General features: G+C 39.0%; 2 protein-coding genes across 2 annotated transcripts in view; both read right to left on the minus strand.

The window, feature by feature from the left end:
* SPATA48 (spermatogenesis associated 48) overlaps positions 1-4,697 on the minus strand; it is a 30,111-nt gene extending 25,414 nt beyond the window's left edge. Inside the window, 1 exon segment of the mRNA XM_054164422.1 lies at positions 4,521-4,697. Coding sequence (XP_054020397.1) covers positions 4,521-4,697 — 177 coding nt within the window.
* An 8,028-nt stretch (positions 4,698-12,725) lies between these two features.
* The window catches only part of VWC2 (von Willebrand factor C domain containing 2), a 75,228-nt gene continuing 69,454 nt past the window's right edge, over positions 12,726-18,499 (minus strand). The window contains exon 4 of the mRNA XM_054164110.1: positions 12,726-12,833. Within this exon, the coding sequence (XP_054020085.1) occupies positions 12,817-12,833 (17 nt within the window). The 3' untranslated portion in view covers positions 12,726-12,816. The remainder of the gene's footprint in view (positions 12,834-18,499) is intronic.

Consider the following 18,499-nt stretch of genomic DNA (forward strand, 5'->3'; position numbering starts at 1 on the left):
TTGAGTCCTCACTGGAATGCAGATATATAGCATTCCATACTTCTGAAGAGGACAAATGCTTTGTAGAGTGTAAGTACAAGGGAAATAAACCAAGTGATTCTGACTACACCAATTGTAGTGTTGAGAAATAACTGAAGACCTTGTATGCAACAAATCACATGCAAGACATGCACACCGGCTTTACTGTGGGGAAAGGCTAAGTAATCCTTACCTTACACAATTTGCTTCTGTGAAGGGTTAAGTTTGTCTTATGTTTGCCTCAACACTGTTTGCCCTGAGATGCTTTCTCACCATTGTCCTATGAAGATGGCTGCTTAGCTACAAAACCATAAGCTCTGTGATTGCAACAGCTGATAACTAGACAAGGCCACAGTTTCCATATTCAAGAATGCTGGGATGCAAGCTGGGGATCACTGTGGCAGTTTTATGGGTCTTCTGACAGAGAGAACCCTCACAGATGACTAACACACCAGTTTACAGCCACTTAACTGTGGGACAGGGCTGACACATGTAACTAACTGTGGGACACAGTCAAATGTGCTGTAACCATGGCAACTGAATGAAGAACTGTGGCCATATATCAGACTGGAAAAGGTATAAAACCTTGAAATAACAGGAAAGTTTGAAGCTTCTCCACGGATCAAGGCCACCAGGACCTGTGAGATGTCACTTGGATATGCTTTTGCTGTTTCTTGCTTTTTCCTCCTTTCTATATCTCTATCTTTCCTCCCCTGCACATGTAAGTGAAACAAAATTCAAATGTTTTTCTCAACCAACTGCTCAGTTCCTCCTTGGTTTCATTCATTGGGTCCATAAAAGAACCTCCTCCTCCACAGGTGCAGATGGAAACAGCTTCTTGTCTTATTATCTCTGAATTAAAAAACACACAGCTCACCATTTAGTGAGCTACACCACTAAACCCTTCTTAAGCAAATACATTGTGCACTGTAAAAGGCAACTGCTAATAGAACAGAAGCAGCAAGATTTCAAGTCTGAATGTCCTTGACCAACATACTGCACCTTCTCTCTCTCCATGTGTGTGTCAAACACCAGTTGAGACAGAACACTGTAGAAGGTTATGCTTGTGAGAACCCACTAATTGAAATAATCCAATCCAGCTGTTACAGTGCACTGCAGTTCTTGTTTACACAACCAGACAAGCCTAGAACTACAAAGGATTGATTTTATTTTCTGGAGAAAACAAACCTACCATTTTGATAATAGAGGTAACGGAACCAGTCCCAGAATTAGAACTCCATGCAAGATCATTGTTGAACTACTGTCCTGAAATTTATATAGATCACTGCTAGGATACCATTGATAAATACTTGATGCTAATGATCTAATTTTCTTTCTGTTGAAAGTTTATGTGAAGCTGAATCACTGCAGTTGACATATTTTGTCTGACATGAACTTAGAACTGATTGATTCAATATTCCAGTGGAGTGGAATGAACCAGGTGGTGGTCTTTTCTTCAGGTAAGGATTTATTTTCTTACATGTCCCTCTCTGCTCTCTCCCCTTCTCTCCTGCTACCCCCAAAGAAGCATGAAGGCTAGAAAGGTAGAAATGTAAATGGAGAAGTAACTGAGGATACATTGTGATTGTTTGTACATATATCATGTAAATTAACCTTCACTTTCCAGAAAGAAACATGTGGGATAACCAAACTAAAACCACATTTGTAGGTTTCTGTAGAATAGTGCTGTCTCTAAAGAGTGTTAGATAGAGCAGGGCATGTCAGACACAACAGAGGCTGAGGCTGACATTCTTTGTGACACTCAGAGGGAAGTGGGAGCATTCTGCGAGGACAGAATAATAGGGTGACGAGTGATGTGATGTAGCCCAACTGCCTGCTCAGTCACAAAGTACCTTCAGGTATGAAGTTGCTCAGGGCCTTCCTTGACCATTTGAGTGTGGAGTATCACTATCCTTGGAGGTTTATTGTCTTTTCTGTGCAACCTGTTACTTTTTTTCTTCTTTTTCTTCTTTTCAATCATAATTTCCCTTAATGTAACATGTTATCATTGCTGCTTGTCCTTTTGTGATGCACCACGTACAAAGTATGGGTTATTATTCTCTGTATCTCCTCTTAGGTAATGAAGGATTGCAGTTCCCTCTAGTTTCCTTTGTTTCATCCTATGCTCCAATTCCCTAATTATCTCAGAAACCTTCTTGACTTGCTCCATTTTATTGGTATCTGTCTTGTAATGAGGAGTCAAAACCGGGCACAGTGTTCAGAGTGCCAGTATGAGTGCCAAGCAGGGAAAGAAAAATCATTTCAGTGATCCAGTACATCCTGTTGAATGTACTGGTGCTAATGCAGCCAGTATACAGTTAGCCTTCACTGCTGCAATAGTGTGATTCTGATTGTGTTTCAAATCCACCAGGACTCCCAGATACTTTTTTTGCAGGGCTGCTCCCAAGCAGCACATGTTGCTGCTCTTATTCTGTCCCAGAACTCTGCATTTGTCACTGCTGAGCTTCATGAAATTTCTGACAGACTGTCTCTCCAGTTGTGCAAGGTCCAGCTGAACGGCAGCAATGTCCTGTGTATCAGCCCACTCGCCAATTCGATGTCTTTACCATACTGGACAAGAAGGCACTCAGTCCTGTGGTGTAGGTCACTGGTAAGCAGTTGTGTGTTTGCATCAGCCCTGAGGAAAGCCCTTCACAACTGTCTGCTATGTAAACCAATTTTCAAGATTATGATGCAGACAATTTTCCACCCATCTTGTACTGCACTCATCTACTCTGTATGTCCATAGCTGAGCTAGAAGGATGTGCAAGAGGACCATATTGAAATCCTTGCAAAAGGCTTTCAGTGTATATGATGTGTGTTTCTTTCCTTTCATCTTTGGAGGTAGTCATTCAATTCCAGAAGGCACTCAGGCTGGTCAGCCATATTTTGCCAATAGCAAATTGATGCTGCCAAGCAAAGTGCGTGCGTGTCCAGACAGGTTCATCAAGCAAGACCTGCCTTTCATAAACCCATGCTGACTGGGTCTCATTCCCTGGTTGCCCCAGATGTGCTGCAGAATAGCCATCAAGATGATCTGCTCCATGACCACCTCCGTCACCGAGGTCTGTAGTTCCTTGGATCCTCTCTATGGCCTTTCTTATAAATGGGTATCACATTCACCGACCTTCAGTCAAATGGAACTTCCCCAGTCAGCCAGGACTGCTAAAAAATCATAGAAAGGGGCTTGGAGATCACTCAGCTCCCTCAGCACCCTTGGGTAGATCCTGTCTGGCCCCATACACCTGTGTGTGTATGAGTGGCAAAGCAGGTTCCTAACCATTTCCTCTTGGATCCTGGGAGCTTTGTTCTGCTCCCCACCTCTGTCTTCTGCCACAGGGGGCTGGGTACCCAGCGAACAGCTGATCTTACTATTAAAGACTGAGGCAAAGAAAATGTTAAGAAGCTGAGCCTTATCCTCATCCTCTGTCACTATGATTCCCCCAGTGTCCAGTAAAGGGTGGAGGTTCTCCTTGGCCCTCCTTTGGTTGTTGACATATTTATAGAAACATTTTTTATTACCTCAGAGAATTGGCCAAATTAAGTTCCAATTGGGCTTTAGCCCTTTTAATTTTATCCCTGCATGACCTCTCTTCTTCCTTGTAGCTCTCCCATGTTGCCTGCCCCTTCTTCCAAAGCCCATAGACTTTCCTCTTTTTCTTGAGATCCAACCAAAGTTGTCTGTTCAGCCAGCCCAGTTTTCTTTCCCACTGGCTTATCTTTTCTGACACATGGGGAGAGTCTGTTCTTGCACCTCCAGGATTTCCTTCTTGAAGACTGTCCAATATTTGTGGGTTCCTTTGCCCTCCAAAACTGGCTTCTAAGCAGGCCAAGGTCTGACCTCTGGTCCTGCTGACCATCCTCCTTACTTCTCCAAGAATGGAGACCTCTATGATTGCTATGCCTCAGGTGCTCCCAACCATCACATCACCCAGCAGACCTTCTCTGTTCACAAAGATCAGGTCCAGTGGGGCACCTCCCTAGTTGGCTCACTCACCAGATGTGGCAGGAAATTATCTTCAGAGACCTCAGGAACTTGCTAGACTGTTTCCTCTCTGCTGTGTTGTATTTCCAGCAGATGCCTGGGAATTTGAAGTGCCCCATGAGAACAAAGGCTAGCGATCGTGAGATTTCTCCCAGTTGCTTATAGAATAATTCATGTCTGCCTTGTTGACCTTCTTCCTTCTTACCCATAAGCACTCAAATGCATCATCACCATCACAGAGATCAAGCCAATCTAAACACTCCCTAACATACAGGGCCACCCCATCACTCTCCTTCTTTGCTTATCCTGTCTGAAGAGCCTGTAGCTATCCATGACAGCACTTATGAGATCTGTCCCACAACATTTCTGTGATGGCAACTCTATCACAGTTTTCTTGCTGCGTGATGACTTCCAGCTCCTCTTGTTTGTTGCCCATGATGTGTGCATTGGTGTATATGCACTTCAGCTGAGCTATTGATCCTGCCACTTTTTTGCAGGCAGAAGACGTAATTGCTACCTGTCCATTCTCAGGCGTTCCCATGGTTACTAACCAATTAATAATCCTTGTGTCTCTGCTACTGAATGGGTCTCTCATGGTAATATGTAAAGTGGTTAAAGAATCCAAAGCCCTGTCAGCTCCACCAGTCTCAGAGCCAGGCACTAATCTGCTGGCTGTTCCTGATTCTTCCCTCATCATTCCCTGCAACTGGAGGGAATAGAGGAGAATATTACTTGTACTTCTGATCCCTTCACCAGCCACCCCAAGTCCCTGAAGTCCCTCTTCATTAACCTTGAGCTTCTCATGGTTACCCCATCACTTCCCACCTGAAAGATCCATAGCAGATAGTAATCATAGGGCTGTACTACATTAGGAAGCCTCCTTTTTACAGCTTTGATCTAGGCCCTGGGGAGGCAGCAGGCTTCCAGTTGACATATTGCCCTTTCCACTCCCTGCAAAAGTGAGTCACCTATGACTAAGACCTGTCTTTCGTTCTTTGTGAGAGTGGCTTTAATGTGTTGCACATTTTTGCTGTTGGTGTCCCCTTGCAGAGCACTGTACCTGTTTTGCAAGGGCAATGAGTAAGGGATGGGGACAACAGATGATGACAGATGTACTGCACCTGCTGCACTGGGCATGGGACTTGTTACCATTGCTCCTCACACACTAAGTTACCATGCTCAGGCAGGCAGAAAGAGGATGCCATTTCACATTTCTATGCTAACACTACACAGCATTCTTTGCCTCAAAGTGGTACAGGTGGTTCTGCTAGTACTTAAGGCTATGTTGTTTTACATGAGACTGCTAATTTCCTTTTGGAGGGGTACATTCTGGACAGCTGAGTGTTCTGCTTTGTAAACCAGCATATTTTGGTGTCCAGTCTGTGATGTATGACAGACACAGTATTGGCTATGTTATGTTGTCCTGGTCTGAGCTAGGCCAGAAGTAATCCTGATTTTACTTCTCAGATAAGGGTCTTCTTAGTAACTACACTTTGTGAAGTTAATGGCTTATTTTTGCAGACAGTGTCTGCTTCTAGAAGTGGTGCTGCTTCATGTTTATAGGTACTACTAAGGATGGCTATGCAGAAGGGTTCTTGCTTAGACTTGCACCTGTAGAAACAAAGGTCACTGCTAAATCTTGTGTCCCATATTGGAGTGTTGTAAAGTCAGAATCCAGTTCTAAATCCAGTTCTGAATCCAGCTCCTGAATTTGGCTCCCATCTGCTGCTGAGTCCAGACTGGGGCCCAGTGTCTGCTCACAGCATCAGTGACAATGGTGACACTGTCATCAGGGAAGCTGAGTTACCTATTGGTTTTGTATATACTTCACTTTATTGTTATTATTTTCATTAGAGAGGTTTAGTTTTCATTTCTAATCTCTCTTATTTCCTTTCTCTCCCTCTTTGGGAAGGGAGAGCAATTAATAGAGACCATCTGTCACTCATCTGGCTGGCAGAGCCCTAACCCATGACACATACATTTCAGTACTGAGCTTAATCTGATCAGACAGAAGACAACCTCCTGATTCACAATTAATGAAAATTACCCATTACACTCCTCTCTCTTCTGTTTACTCAAACTACAGTTTCAACAGCATAGAACAGAAAACCATGGAGACCTCAGGCTTCTTCCCGTTGACAGGATTGCAGATTGCTTCAGTAGTATCCCAGGTTGCTATGCTAATCTTGGCAGCAGGGGTTCTTGGCAATGTGGCATCTTCAGGTGTACTAGAATTAGCAGCAGGTAGGCAGAAAACATTTCAGTAAGAGAAGAAAACATATGTTTTCCTTATATAATATTCTACAGGGATAGGAGAGGTTCTAGAAAAATTACTTTTAGAAAGTGGTAATTGAAGTACTTTGGCTTCAGCCACCACAATTTTGGGTAAACATCACAAAGTTACTTCTTAGTCTCCTAGGACTGTTCCTTTTTTTTTTTTTTTTTTTTTTTTAATTACCAGTCAAAGAAAGTGTAAACAGAGAAGAAACTATTTGAATTTCATAGCTTATGAAATATTTGCTATATAAAAGAATTTATTGCTTGGCCTCCTTCTAGAATGAGTATAATCCCCTCTAAGTGGTGAAAAGTGTTTGGGTTTTGGTGTGACTACTTAGTGTTCTAATACCTAGCATAGCTAATCTCTCTAAGAGTGGGAAGTTAGGATTCATGCCTGTTGCATTATTTCATACTTTTCCAGTATGGTTCTAGGAAAGAAGAATCCTTTCATTAGAAATGTAGAATTATGAATCTAGTTTTTGGAAAGACTACCAAAATACTTCTTCTTGGAATGCTTCTACATGAATGCAATTAGTTAAGCGTAAAATCTGCAGTAAGAATCTGTCATAGTTAGAAAACCTGGATTCTGTTTCAGCCATGCCAGCCCCTTGACACACACCTTAAGAAGGTGTTTTGTACCCTACAAATATGTCCAGCTATATACATCAGACATCATGACTAGAGGAAAAGATCACAGAGCAGTGAATACTTTTCTTTCTGTAGCAAATAAAACTGTTTCTTGAATAAGCAGCTTTGTTCACAGACAGTTCCAGTCCTCTTGTGTGCAGTTGAAAGAGTAATGAAACATTAAATACTGCACAAAATGTAATTTAAAACCATCATGACTTTAAAATTAGCAAGTCATTTTTCTTTGCTTAGTGTGAGAGCCTAAATCTTGTCTCTCCTGATGTGACTCAACAAAGATAAAATCACCTTTGCTGCTTGCCCAGACAATAGCTGATGTGTATTGGGCAGAGCCACTGGAAGGACTCTTGGAAGGTGCATAGATAAGGATTGCTCATGAGACTGCAGCTGTCCTGGAAATGGGCAGAGGCCAATCGATACTCTCTGGAATATACATACCTAAAAACTGCATAAAATATCTGAGCAACTACAGGCTCAAGACAAGGAAAACACAGGAAAAGGAAAACATGGAAGGAAAAGACCTGGACAATGCTGCTGAGAAGGAAAACATGAGAGAAGGAAAAGACCGGGGCTATGAAGAAAAATGGAGAGAATACCAGGACTGTGACATCACCATGGAGCCTGGAAGAACCCTCTCTCCATGTTTTAAGTTCCGCCTGCTGCAACTCATGGAACTGAAGAGGCTGCTCAGAGGACAACAGCCAAAGCTGCAGCACTCTTCCTCTACAGACTCAGTGTCTTGGGGTGTGAGGGGTGTGGTAATATAATTCCTTTCCTCTTCTCTCTCCCTCTTCCCTCTCTCACTCTCTATTCTCTCTCTCTCTGCTTCTGATCCATCCACTTTATTTGTGTAATAAATAGCCTCACTGTTGATATTTTGGCCTCATTTGTGCCTCTAATTTCATAACACAGGAATATTCAAAAGAGCAGAGTCTCTTTCCTTCTCTGGGCCAAGACACTTAGCAATAGTGCCTCTTTTGTTCTAAGATCTGGAACTTGTACTTCAAAGGTTTTAAACAGCTGTTGGGCTAGTTGGGAGTAAGAGGTTTCCAAAACATACTTTATATGGAGGAACAAAAATTTCAATATAATTGCTTCTTATGCTCTGGATCTTAATGTTTTCAGCATAAATCTTTTTTTTTTAAATGGTATTCTCAACAGTTAAGTAGAAAGAAAAGTGAAAGCATTTTGGTATTTATTTCCAGATTAAAACATTGGAGTGGGCCTGTTCTATGTTGGTGAAAATGAACCTAGGAATCTGAATTTACAGTCAAGTTACTCATTTCCAGACAAGTTACTCATTTTCATACACACTGCCACTCATAAGCATAGAAGGTACATCTGTATGGAAGATTGTGACTATCTTTTCATAGGACTAAAAAACCCTGTATGCTACATTTTTGTAAAGCAAAGCACCTGACAAATTAAATACCTATAATCAACACCACAGTTACAAGCTAAATCCCAAATATTCTAAAACATACTATTCATATATCAAAGAGTTCTTCCATGCAAAGGGGACAAAAGAGAATCAGAAGAATTATTAAGCTGCTTTTAGTAGATGTGTCTACGTGTAGACTTATGCTATCCTTATAACTGACCTATAGATGTTTCCTGAAAGACTGTCTGAGCCCTGTCTGGACCACAAAAAGCAGTATGTTTCACTCCTAAGCAGCTTCCCAGGTAAACTCAAGGTTTTGCACTGGAAGAAATGGAAGGAGAACTGGTTTTAAGTTTAGCAAAGAGAGAAACTAAACCACAGGAATAATTAGCTTTAAAAATAATTATATAAAGATACAGAAAGTTAAGGGGGTTAATCTCCATAGTATAATTCTCACAGGAGTAATTCTGTTTTGCATCCTTCCAGTTCCTGAGGATCCTGGAAAATGGTCTAGCTTCCTCTTTAGCATGAATTAAAACAGAACTTCTGTTTTAAATAATGGTAGTTTTCGTTGACTCCAGGGAATCTCTGAACTTGATCACATTGCTTTTTTAACATCATGCATGTGAAATGCCTCCTGTGTAATAAAGGCTCATTAAATCAGATACATTAGATAAATCAGATAAATTAGAAAATGATTGGACTTGATGATCCTAAAGGTCTTTTGCAACCAAAGCAATTGTATGATTCTATGACCATATAAAGTAATTCCCATCACAAAATGTGATGTGAAATCCTGCTCACCTGTCTTGCTGAACCTGCTGCATCAGAATAACATGGGAAATATTAGATTGAAGAAAACAATGGATATCTTAATCATCTTCAAAACTTTGTTTTAAAACCAACAGTCTGTTTTGTGAACCCAAGCTTATCTGAGTAGGCAGCATTCAGCAGGATAATCCCATGGAGCAAGGCATTTTAAGTGTGGTTTCTTTTATAAAACTCGGGGGAAAATCCCCAAAACCTAACATAACAGGCTCTTGATTTCATGACCCAGAAACAGGATTCTTTTTACACAGATATAGCATTAAAATAATTGTTACTGTCTAAAATTTCTGATCTTTTCTGGTACATGAAACATCCATTGTTCAAGGTAGAATACAATTCTATGATACAGTCAGTGACTCAGTCCATCAGAACACTTTGCTTTTCCATTTCTGCTGATATATTTTCAAAAAACATTTCTGACCAGATCCCTTCACTGGCTTTCCAGGCTGTGTCTTTTGCAGACTTCTTGTCATCTTTACACTTCAGCAATTCATTTTATAAGTATGGCTAAGCTGCCTGTGATATATCTTAAAGCTGTTTTGGCTATCCAGTCAATTTAACAGTGTTACTGCTTTTTTGGCTCATACAGGGCAGTTGTACCCCAAAGATCAGAATGATAGTTCTTAAATCCATACTGTGTTTTTCTAACAATATTCATCTGACAGCTCTTCCAGCATACAGAAGCAAATGACATTCTAGTTTATAGACATAGAATCCCGAATAGTTCATCTTCAGATTAAAAACTTACTTGTTATCTAAAAAGCAAAAGACAGCGTGCCATTAACGTGAGAGCCTAAAGTGATATGGAATCACAAAACCATTCTTGTCAAATTTGGACTTTCAGGGTTTTTTAGGACTTTTTACCATTTTTTTTTAACACAGTGAAATATATGTGACAAAATTAACTAATTAAAATCTTAAATGGTTTCTTGAGGAACAAAGTTGTTCTACACCTTCCTGCCAAATACATAAAAAGATGTATTTTATTTTTTCCAGTAGCTTTCTTAAAATCATACACCATGAAAACCAGTGTGCATCTACAGTAATATGTTAGTTTGAATAGAGTGTATCTGTGACATTAAATACTTGATGTGGTGGGTTTCTGTTCAAGATCTGTGAAAAAATTTTAAAGGCACAGCTTAAAACTACCACACTTGATTGTATCAACACATTTTGTTTGGATCACTGTCTAATCTTTGAGTGCACAAACTGGATTCCTTTTTGGATGAAACCAATTGAAAAGATTTGTTTCAAGAAATAATGTGTGCTCAATCTGTAAAACCAGATTAGGACTTGACTGAAATAAAACCCTAAGATGGGTGTAGCATACATCTCACATCCTTAGCACTGATATTTTTTCAGTCTAAAACTATGCTGCTTTCGTATAAGCTTTCATCATCTACATAAAGAGTCTAAATTATTTAATATAAAGAATTTCTTTTATATGTGAAAACAAAACCAAAAATCTATTCTCAAAATAGTTATCACAGTGAGTATTTTACCTTGAAATGATTTATAATCAGCTCCAATCTAGTGGTTCCTGAAATTTCTGACAGCAATCTAAGCTGCATATTACTGTTTGAGAAGTGTGTATCTATATCCTTATGGCCTGGGGTCTTTTCAAGTCAGGAAAGGATACATCAGCTGTCATCAGGTAACCATGTGCAGACTACAAGAGACAAGTGTAGGGCTCATTATCAGCACCCAAATCTGACTTTAAACAGTGCTTTCTTTTCTCTTTAAAAATCTAGTTGAAGGGCAATTCTCACAACTTGTCCTTTGAACTAGTATCCTTCTTCCTCCCTGCCTTGAACTAAGGAATTCTGTTAAGACTTTGGCTCCTATAAAAATGCATATTTTTCAATACAGAAGGATTATATTGCAATCTTAAACATACATGATTCTCATTTTGGCATATACAGATACCTGTGGCCGTAAAAAGAGATTATTTGCCCCACCTTGTCCTTTGTTTTCTGGGAGGATTTTGTTCTTGGAAATTGTTGCTAGAGACAGCAATAGACATCTGAGATTAAATACAACGTTTGCTGGGACTGCGTTGTCAACCACTACTTAAAACCACAGCAGCATATTTGTGTAATGCTGACTCCCAATCGATCAGCTTCAGTTCCTGCATCCTGTGGCTTCAGCCGAACCCATAGTATTATTATATTGTGTGCAGCTTACCAGAAAATAATCATTTGAATCCTTTCTGCATTTTCTCATGATGACAAATAAATTTATTTCATTATCATGCTAGAAAATAACAGCATGCAAATATCACCAACAGAAACTTTAATAAAGAAACACTTCAGTCAGTTTTAAACTCATTCCAACAACAGGAATCCACCCTGATAAAACCTCTTATTCCTGGTAAGTTATCAATTCAGGTGTGCTGTTGCCTTGAAAAAGTTTAATTTTTTAAATAAGTAGCTTATTTAGAATTTCATTGTGTTTCTCTGGGAAATTGTTTTTAATAATAGTTACTACCAGGGAGTGCATTTAATGTAATTTACAGAACCTTAAATTGAGCTCACCCAGAAACTTATGAATACGGTCCTTTTTAAAGAAATAAACTATACTGTAACAAAATCAATAGGCACTAATGCTTAGTAACATGAAATTAGCATATTTTAAAGCAAAATATTATTTATGAGATTAATTTTAACACAAACATACAGATTTATTTCATATATTCATGCCTTAATTATTACCTGATTGTAAGTACATGCCATTTAATGATGTAATGTTTGTAGCTTATTCTTTCCTCTTCTGTTTACATTTCCTTCTGTAAGCAGGTAAAAAGTCTGATAAAGTGAAAGATTGTAAAGGCAATGCCATTTATTCATTACTACCTCTCCTCTTCTTCTTTACATTCTTGTGGAGATGTAGGCAAGAGATTGTATTGCCTTCAGCAGGAACTATGTCTAATCTTTGAATTCAAAATGTGCACTGATGCTCATTTAGAAACATGGTACAGACAATAACCTAAATTAACTTCTGATGTAAATTAACCTTACTTTGGCACAATAGGCTTCGGAATAGCCATGGTTTTTAACAGCTAGCTTGCTTGACAGAACTGGAAAGCAAGAAGATTCTGTGAAACAGTTTTGATGGACAAAGTTACAGTTTTCAGTAATGCAAACTTACATCCTTCAGTAAGGATTGCATCTGAATGTTAGCATAGAAAATTCACATTTCACACATATAAACAAAAAAACCCTGGAACATCCAGTAGCAAGGGAAAGGAAACAGGGGAGGCAAAAGCAAGGGAGAGGCTCTGAAGAGCTGTCCTAATTGGATGTCATAATCTTTATGCTCTGCTTCTTCTTTCAGTTGGGCTACTAGTGTCTATTCCTTTGTTCATTCTTTCCTGCTCCCCCCTTCTCCTTTCAGTGATTATACCCACACCATGACCCCTCTTCTTCATTCTTTTATTTCTATTTACTATTTAATGTTGCCCTTGGTTGATCTTCAGCTTTAAGTAAGTAGAGCAGTTATTGTGAAATAATTGGAAACAGGCATGTCAGGGTACATTTGCTTATTTGTAAAAGATGCCTATGTGTGCATTTAGCTTCGCAGGTAAAAAAGTTGATCTGTCAACAAAAGTAAATATCATACCTGTATGGAAGCTCTTCCAGTTATTTCTGCTCACAGAGAAGGAATTCCTGTTCATCTTACTGGTTCATCTTCTACTGATCTCTGGGGAAGAGGATTCAGTTTTCAAGCCCTTTAAAATACTTTTGTGATAGATGACTAAAATATATGTAACATACTACTATAAATGGCCATAATATGCGAGACAAAATATTGTGCCACATACTAAAGAGCATTTTGTGTGCTTCTTAACCTTAGCATTTGTATTCCTCATCCTTTTATTCAAATATGTTGGGTTAAAAATTAAGCAACTGTCCCATCATAGACTATTTTATTGTTAAAAATTCTCTGGGGGTGCAAAATAGGTTTTGTTCACAAATTAAGGATTTAAGCTGGCAATTTTAATTCCAAATACACAAATTACTTTTCTTCCTCATACTCTTCCACGTTTTTTTTCCTTCTTTTTCCTGTAGCTTATTCTGATCCTAAAAATTACTCAGAGTTCACAGCTCAGTATTACACAGGACTCTGCCTGCAAGAGGTCTCCTAACACTTCTTTTGTGAAGGCATTGCTTCATATACTAAGGAAAGTTGTTGCTGAAGCCTCTTGCAAAGTTACACTGATTCAGAATGTCATCATGTAAAAATGCCAGGAAGGCCTACAGAAAGAGATCTTTAAATTTTCAGGTACACATTCTTGTGAACAGCCTGGCTCCCTAATCTGTTCTGAAATCAAGACAACCAGGATGCAGGGTCCCTGAGAACAGAGTACTGTAATTAGACTGAACTACTGGTGGCATCAACTGTGGGCATTGTTCTTAAGAGGTCTGGGTAGAAACTGTAACGATGCAAGAGTGATCACAGACATACTGATAGATTATAAAACCAAACAACTTTCAGTTGCCTTAAGCTGAATATAGTATCATTATTCATATGAAAGCCCACACCTCCTAGCAGAGAAACCCCTGACCCATATAAGGCCCTGTGTAGTAAATTTAAAAGGAGCTGTATCTTTATGATGAAGCAAGAAGGAAAATAACCAGTGGCTAGTTAATAGGTGTTACCATAAGGTGTAGCTAACATACTTTGTGGTATAAATATTTGCTGCAACTTTCAAGTGGGATGCTAGCTTTGTGAGTTAGCGCCCAGCACCTTTTTCTGTGCAGAACTGGAATAAAGCTGATATTGTGACTGAGTCTGTGAGTTGGTCCCTGAAACCATGTAACAAACCAAAGATTTAGGAAAACAGAAACACTGACTTCCAGGCTGTCACACTTAATGTCCAAAATACATGGATATTTTCTCTCTTCTGACTCTGTCTGCTGCATGATATTCTGGCCTAAGTAGATGTTGTTTTGTGATCAATCATACTGGAAGAGATTGAGATCATTCCTTGTCCCACAGTCCTTTCCAGCAAGCATCAGGGCAGAGTTCAGAGGCTTTAGGAGTGAATCCAAAGCACAGAAACACACAAAACAGCTGAGACTGGGAGGTATCTGTGGAGGTTGACTTGTCCAACCCCTCTGCTCAAGCAGGCTCACTTAGAGCTGGTTGTCCAGGACTCTGTCTTTTTGGGTTTTGAAGAGTATGGAGACTGTGTCAGCTTTTTTCCCCCTCAACAGTAAGAATTTGTTTGCTCTTAGTTGTGTCCTGCTTTGAGTTACAACATAACTATTTCTGTTCAGTGATTTTACTTCCCAGCTAAGCCTCTTCTAAGTAACTGCACTTTGTGAAGTTAACGACATTTTGCATGCAGTGTCTGCTTCTAGAAGGGATAATGCTTCATGTTTATACTTATTACTAAGGATTGGTGTGCAGAAGGGTTCTTGCTTATACTTGCTCCTATGGAGACCAAGGTCACTGCTAAATCTTGCCAATCACATTGTGGGTGCAGAAGGTTAGAGGCCACACCTGTGGGGAAGAGCAGACATTATACGTGATCCTAAACTTACTAACAAAGTGTTCCATTGTGTATACATTGTATTCAATGTAAAGCCTGAGGGCTGTATTCAATATAAAGTTTGAGGGTCAAGCTTCTTCAGTGACCACTGTCAGAGTCTCTGTTCCGCCTTCCATCCTGAGCTGTGCATTCCTGAATCCAGTTTTTGAATCTGATGCTTGTCTGCTGCTGAGTCTAATCTGGGACTTCCCCAATGCCTGCCCACAGCATTAGTGGTGACAGTGACATAACTGTTTTTGGGGGGTCAAGTTTGGTATGTTTTATATACATATGAACGTTTCCTTTCATTGTTGTTACTATTTTCATTAAAGCTGGTTTAATTTTCTTTATCAATTCATAAGTCTCTCTCCCTTATGCCCTTTTTCTTCCCCTTTGGGAAGGGAGAAGAGTGAATAAAGAGTGTCTGTTATTTGTCTAGGGGCCAGCCCAGCCCCAATCATTGACAAACAGGATTATCATGTGCTTTAATTTGTGCTTGTTAATTTTAGTCCTCTAAGTGTACACTCTCAAGAAGAACCTGGCTCCTTCATCTTCATTCCCTCCCAGGTTTTTATACACATGGAAAGTACATCTTCCCCACCTGTCCCCCCAAGTTTTCTCTCTCATCTTCAGAGTGCCTCTTCTTACAAGAAAACATGAAGGACTGGTCCACTTTTGAAAGGCCTCTATCTCAAATAGGAAAGCTGAGACATCAGCTTTCACTTAGTTTTCCTCCTCAGCTGTGTGACTGCAGTTTGGTGGTGCAAAAACAATGGAGGAAAGGGCTACCATCTGTCACCTACCATGAGGGCTGCAGAGAGGAAGTGTTGCTTTGCCACTTCTGTAATAACAAGCCCATGCTCAACTGTGAATCTGACTGCAAGTTCCTCCTCTCATCTCAGTCAGGCCCCTTGGCTTTCCTGGCTGCTATTCTGGTTCCCTGCTGATACAAACCAGAAAGGATCAGCTCTTCAAGGGATGGTGCAACTTGCTTTTAAAGAATCATTAGTATTTTTATAGTTAATGGAGTATATTTACTGTTTATATGCAGAAAGTATTGTAATGTTTTAATAATAGTTTCTTGATTGTAAAAATGCTTCAAAGTATTGCATATGAAATTCATGTCATAGCAAAAAGATAGCTGATCTACAAAAAAGTGAGTATTTTACATTATTTCAGAAGAGCTTTAGGACATTCTATAGCTGTGGACAGGTAAATAAATTTTTAATTTTGTATCATAAAACATTATTGTGTCATTGTTGCACACTAATATAGGATGAAATGTAATATAGTGCATTCTGTAACTCCCCAGATGACCTTCATCTAGCCACTTAGATGTATAAATCATCCCACGGATGTGTCGTTAGTCTTTAAAAACAGCTTCCAAATGACAGACTAAGGCTGGATGTCTCATTTTTAAGAACTAAAGATAAAATTAGGTGAATCTCAATACTTTTCCTTCCTTAAGTGTCAACAGTAAAAGAGGGAGTGTGACCACTTTAGGCTGTGCCTTTAAGAAAGGGACAGTTACTGGAACACTCTGGCTGAATGTTTTGGTGTGAAAATGAAAACAAAGATAAGTCTAAATGAATTTCATTGGTAGATTGGTAGAATGCAACTTTAAATTTTAGCTTTAGTTCAGTTTGACTCTCAGTTCAGTCCAGTCTGTCTTTTTCAGTCTATTTGAGCAACTGCTGTCTTTCCTCTGTGCTGGATGGAGTTGACCTTGAACTAACCGAGCTAACCAGATAAGAAACTAATTCTTGCATACGCTTTGAGCTAACAGAATTTCCTCCTTAATAATTACCTTTTCTCTCTCTAACCCTTTTTGGGAAAAAAGGGAGGAAGGAATAGAAGGGGGTATAGTTGTGGGGGGGACCCCTCTCCTTGGAGGAGGGAAAGGTTTTCTGTGTTACATTCTTTGCTGTATATTTCTGTATATATTGTAAATACTGTATATTGTTTATATATTCACTGCATCTCATCCTGCTTGTAAATATAGCTTATCCATTTTCTTTTTGCTTCTCCAACTGAGTTAGCTGTGGTTTCTTTGTGTATGTGGGAGAACTGAACTTTCTCTCACCACCACAGGGAGATGTCATAATTCTCCATTTCTTTAAAACAAAAGGACTCTAAAGGAGAACTGTATAAAACTCAGTTGCCAAAAAAATTGAGTTGGCATGTTTTAAAACAAATAATTAGATGGTATTATCAACTAAGGCAAACAAAGAAAGTGTTAAAGATGTGTGAAATACTGCTTACGAATTTAATTAATTTGTCTGATAGCTATTAGCACATATAAAGGAAGAGACAAATATGGACATCATATGTTTAGGGCAAGATGACCTTCCTTAAAGTTGTCAAAATTATTAAGTAAAGAACTCATTATCAATAATTGTCTGTCTTTGATAAAGAAATATCCTAGAAAACATGTGAGACATATCTTGTTTTTATATCAGCTATGCATCAATTAATTACATTAAATACAGTTGCTTGTAAAACCAATTAAAATACTATTAGATGTGTTTCTCTGAAAACTGTATTTGTAGTGGATGGCACTGATGTATCTGAAGAGTCTCCTTACTGATGTTGTAGTTTGTTGAAGTTACTGAGATTTATCCAGTGTGCAGGCTATACAGAATATTTGAGCACTAGGAGAATAAATTTTCCAGTTACAGATTTAGGTGGATGTAAACTTTGATAGGACCTCCATGTTCTCAAGTGTCTTGAAGTCCTTGTACTCTTTGTTTTCTAAGTAGCATTTAGTGTTTCAGAATTGCTTATGTGACAAAGGTAAGTAAATCTTATAATTTAAGGAATTTAAGTGAAGCCTATAATTTAAAGTCACATGTTAACAGATAATTTTATTCTTAATATGGCAGCTTACTCTAATGTCAGTCCTGGAAGCAGTCCAGAAGCTTATTAAAATATATTGCAGGCTTTCTCCTTAACACCATTAGAATTTACAAATAAATGACAGTTCTCATAAAATATTTTATACTAAAATGTAGACACAGACGTGTGGTACCTGTAAGAGAACAAGCTCTGTGATTTCCTAAAAACATTGCAAGATAGACACCCAAAATATGGTAAGAAGTCCTAAATACTTGCATCAGAACTGACTAGAATCTTAAAACAGAATATAAGAAAAAAAATAAAATTTCACTGACTCTTCTTCTATAAACAGACTGGGGTTTGTTTTAGCTGCTTCCTTGGAGAACACAACAGACTGTATCAGCAAAGTGCTTGTGATGCATCTTGTGGACTAAACAAGAAGGAAGAAGAAAAAGGCAACTAGCATAATGAGCTCTTTTCACAATGAAGTATAACAACATAAACCAAACATACTTTAGCAAATGAATAAATCAATACATACATTTTAGTGGATATCAAATTTGTATCACTTAAAATTCATAATATTCTGTTGCCTTTATGGATAAAGCAGATAGAACCATGGAACTGTTGATGCTGGAAGATATCTTTGGGATTATAAAGTCCAACTGCTCACTTAGAGCTCACAATCCCTTAACTACTGCTAAGACACTATTACTAAACCATGTCCCTAACTGCCACATCCATGCATCTTTTAAATACCTCCAGGGATGGTACTGCTTCCCTGGGCAGCCTTTTCCAATGCTTGATAACCCCTTCTGTGAAGAAATTCTTCCTAATATTGAACCTGAACCTCCTCTGGAAAAACTTGAGGCTGTTTATTCTTGTCCTGTCACTTGTTGCACGTGGACTCATATTCAGCTGGGCGTTCACCAACATCCTCAGGTCCTTCTCTGACGGGCAACTCTCCACCTACTATTCCCCAGTCTGTAATGTTGCA

The sequence above is a fragment of the Dryobates pubescens genome, chromosome 9 (genome assembly GCF_014839835.1).
Source record: "Dryobates pubescens isolate bDryPub1 chromosome 9, bDryPub1.pri, whole genome shotgun sequence".
Taxonomy (NCBI): domain Eukaryota; kingdom Metazoa; phylum Chordata; class Aves; order Piciformes; family Picidae; genus Dryobates; species Dryobates pubescens.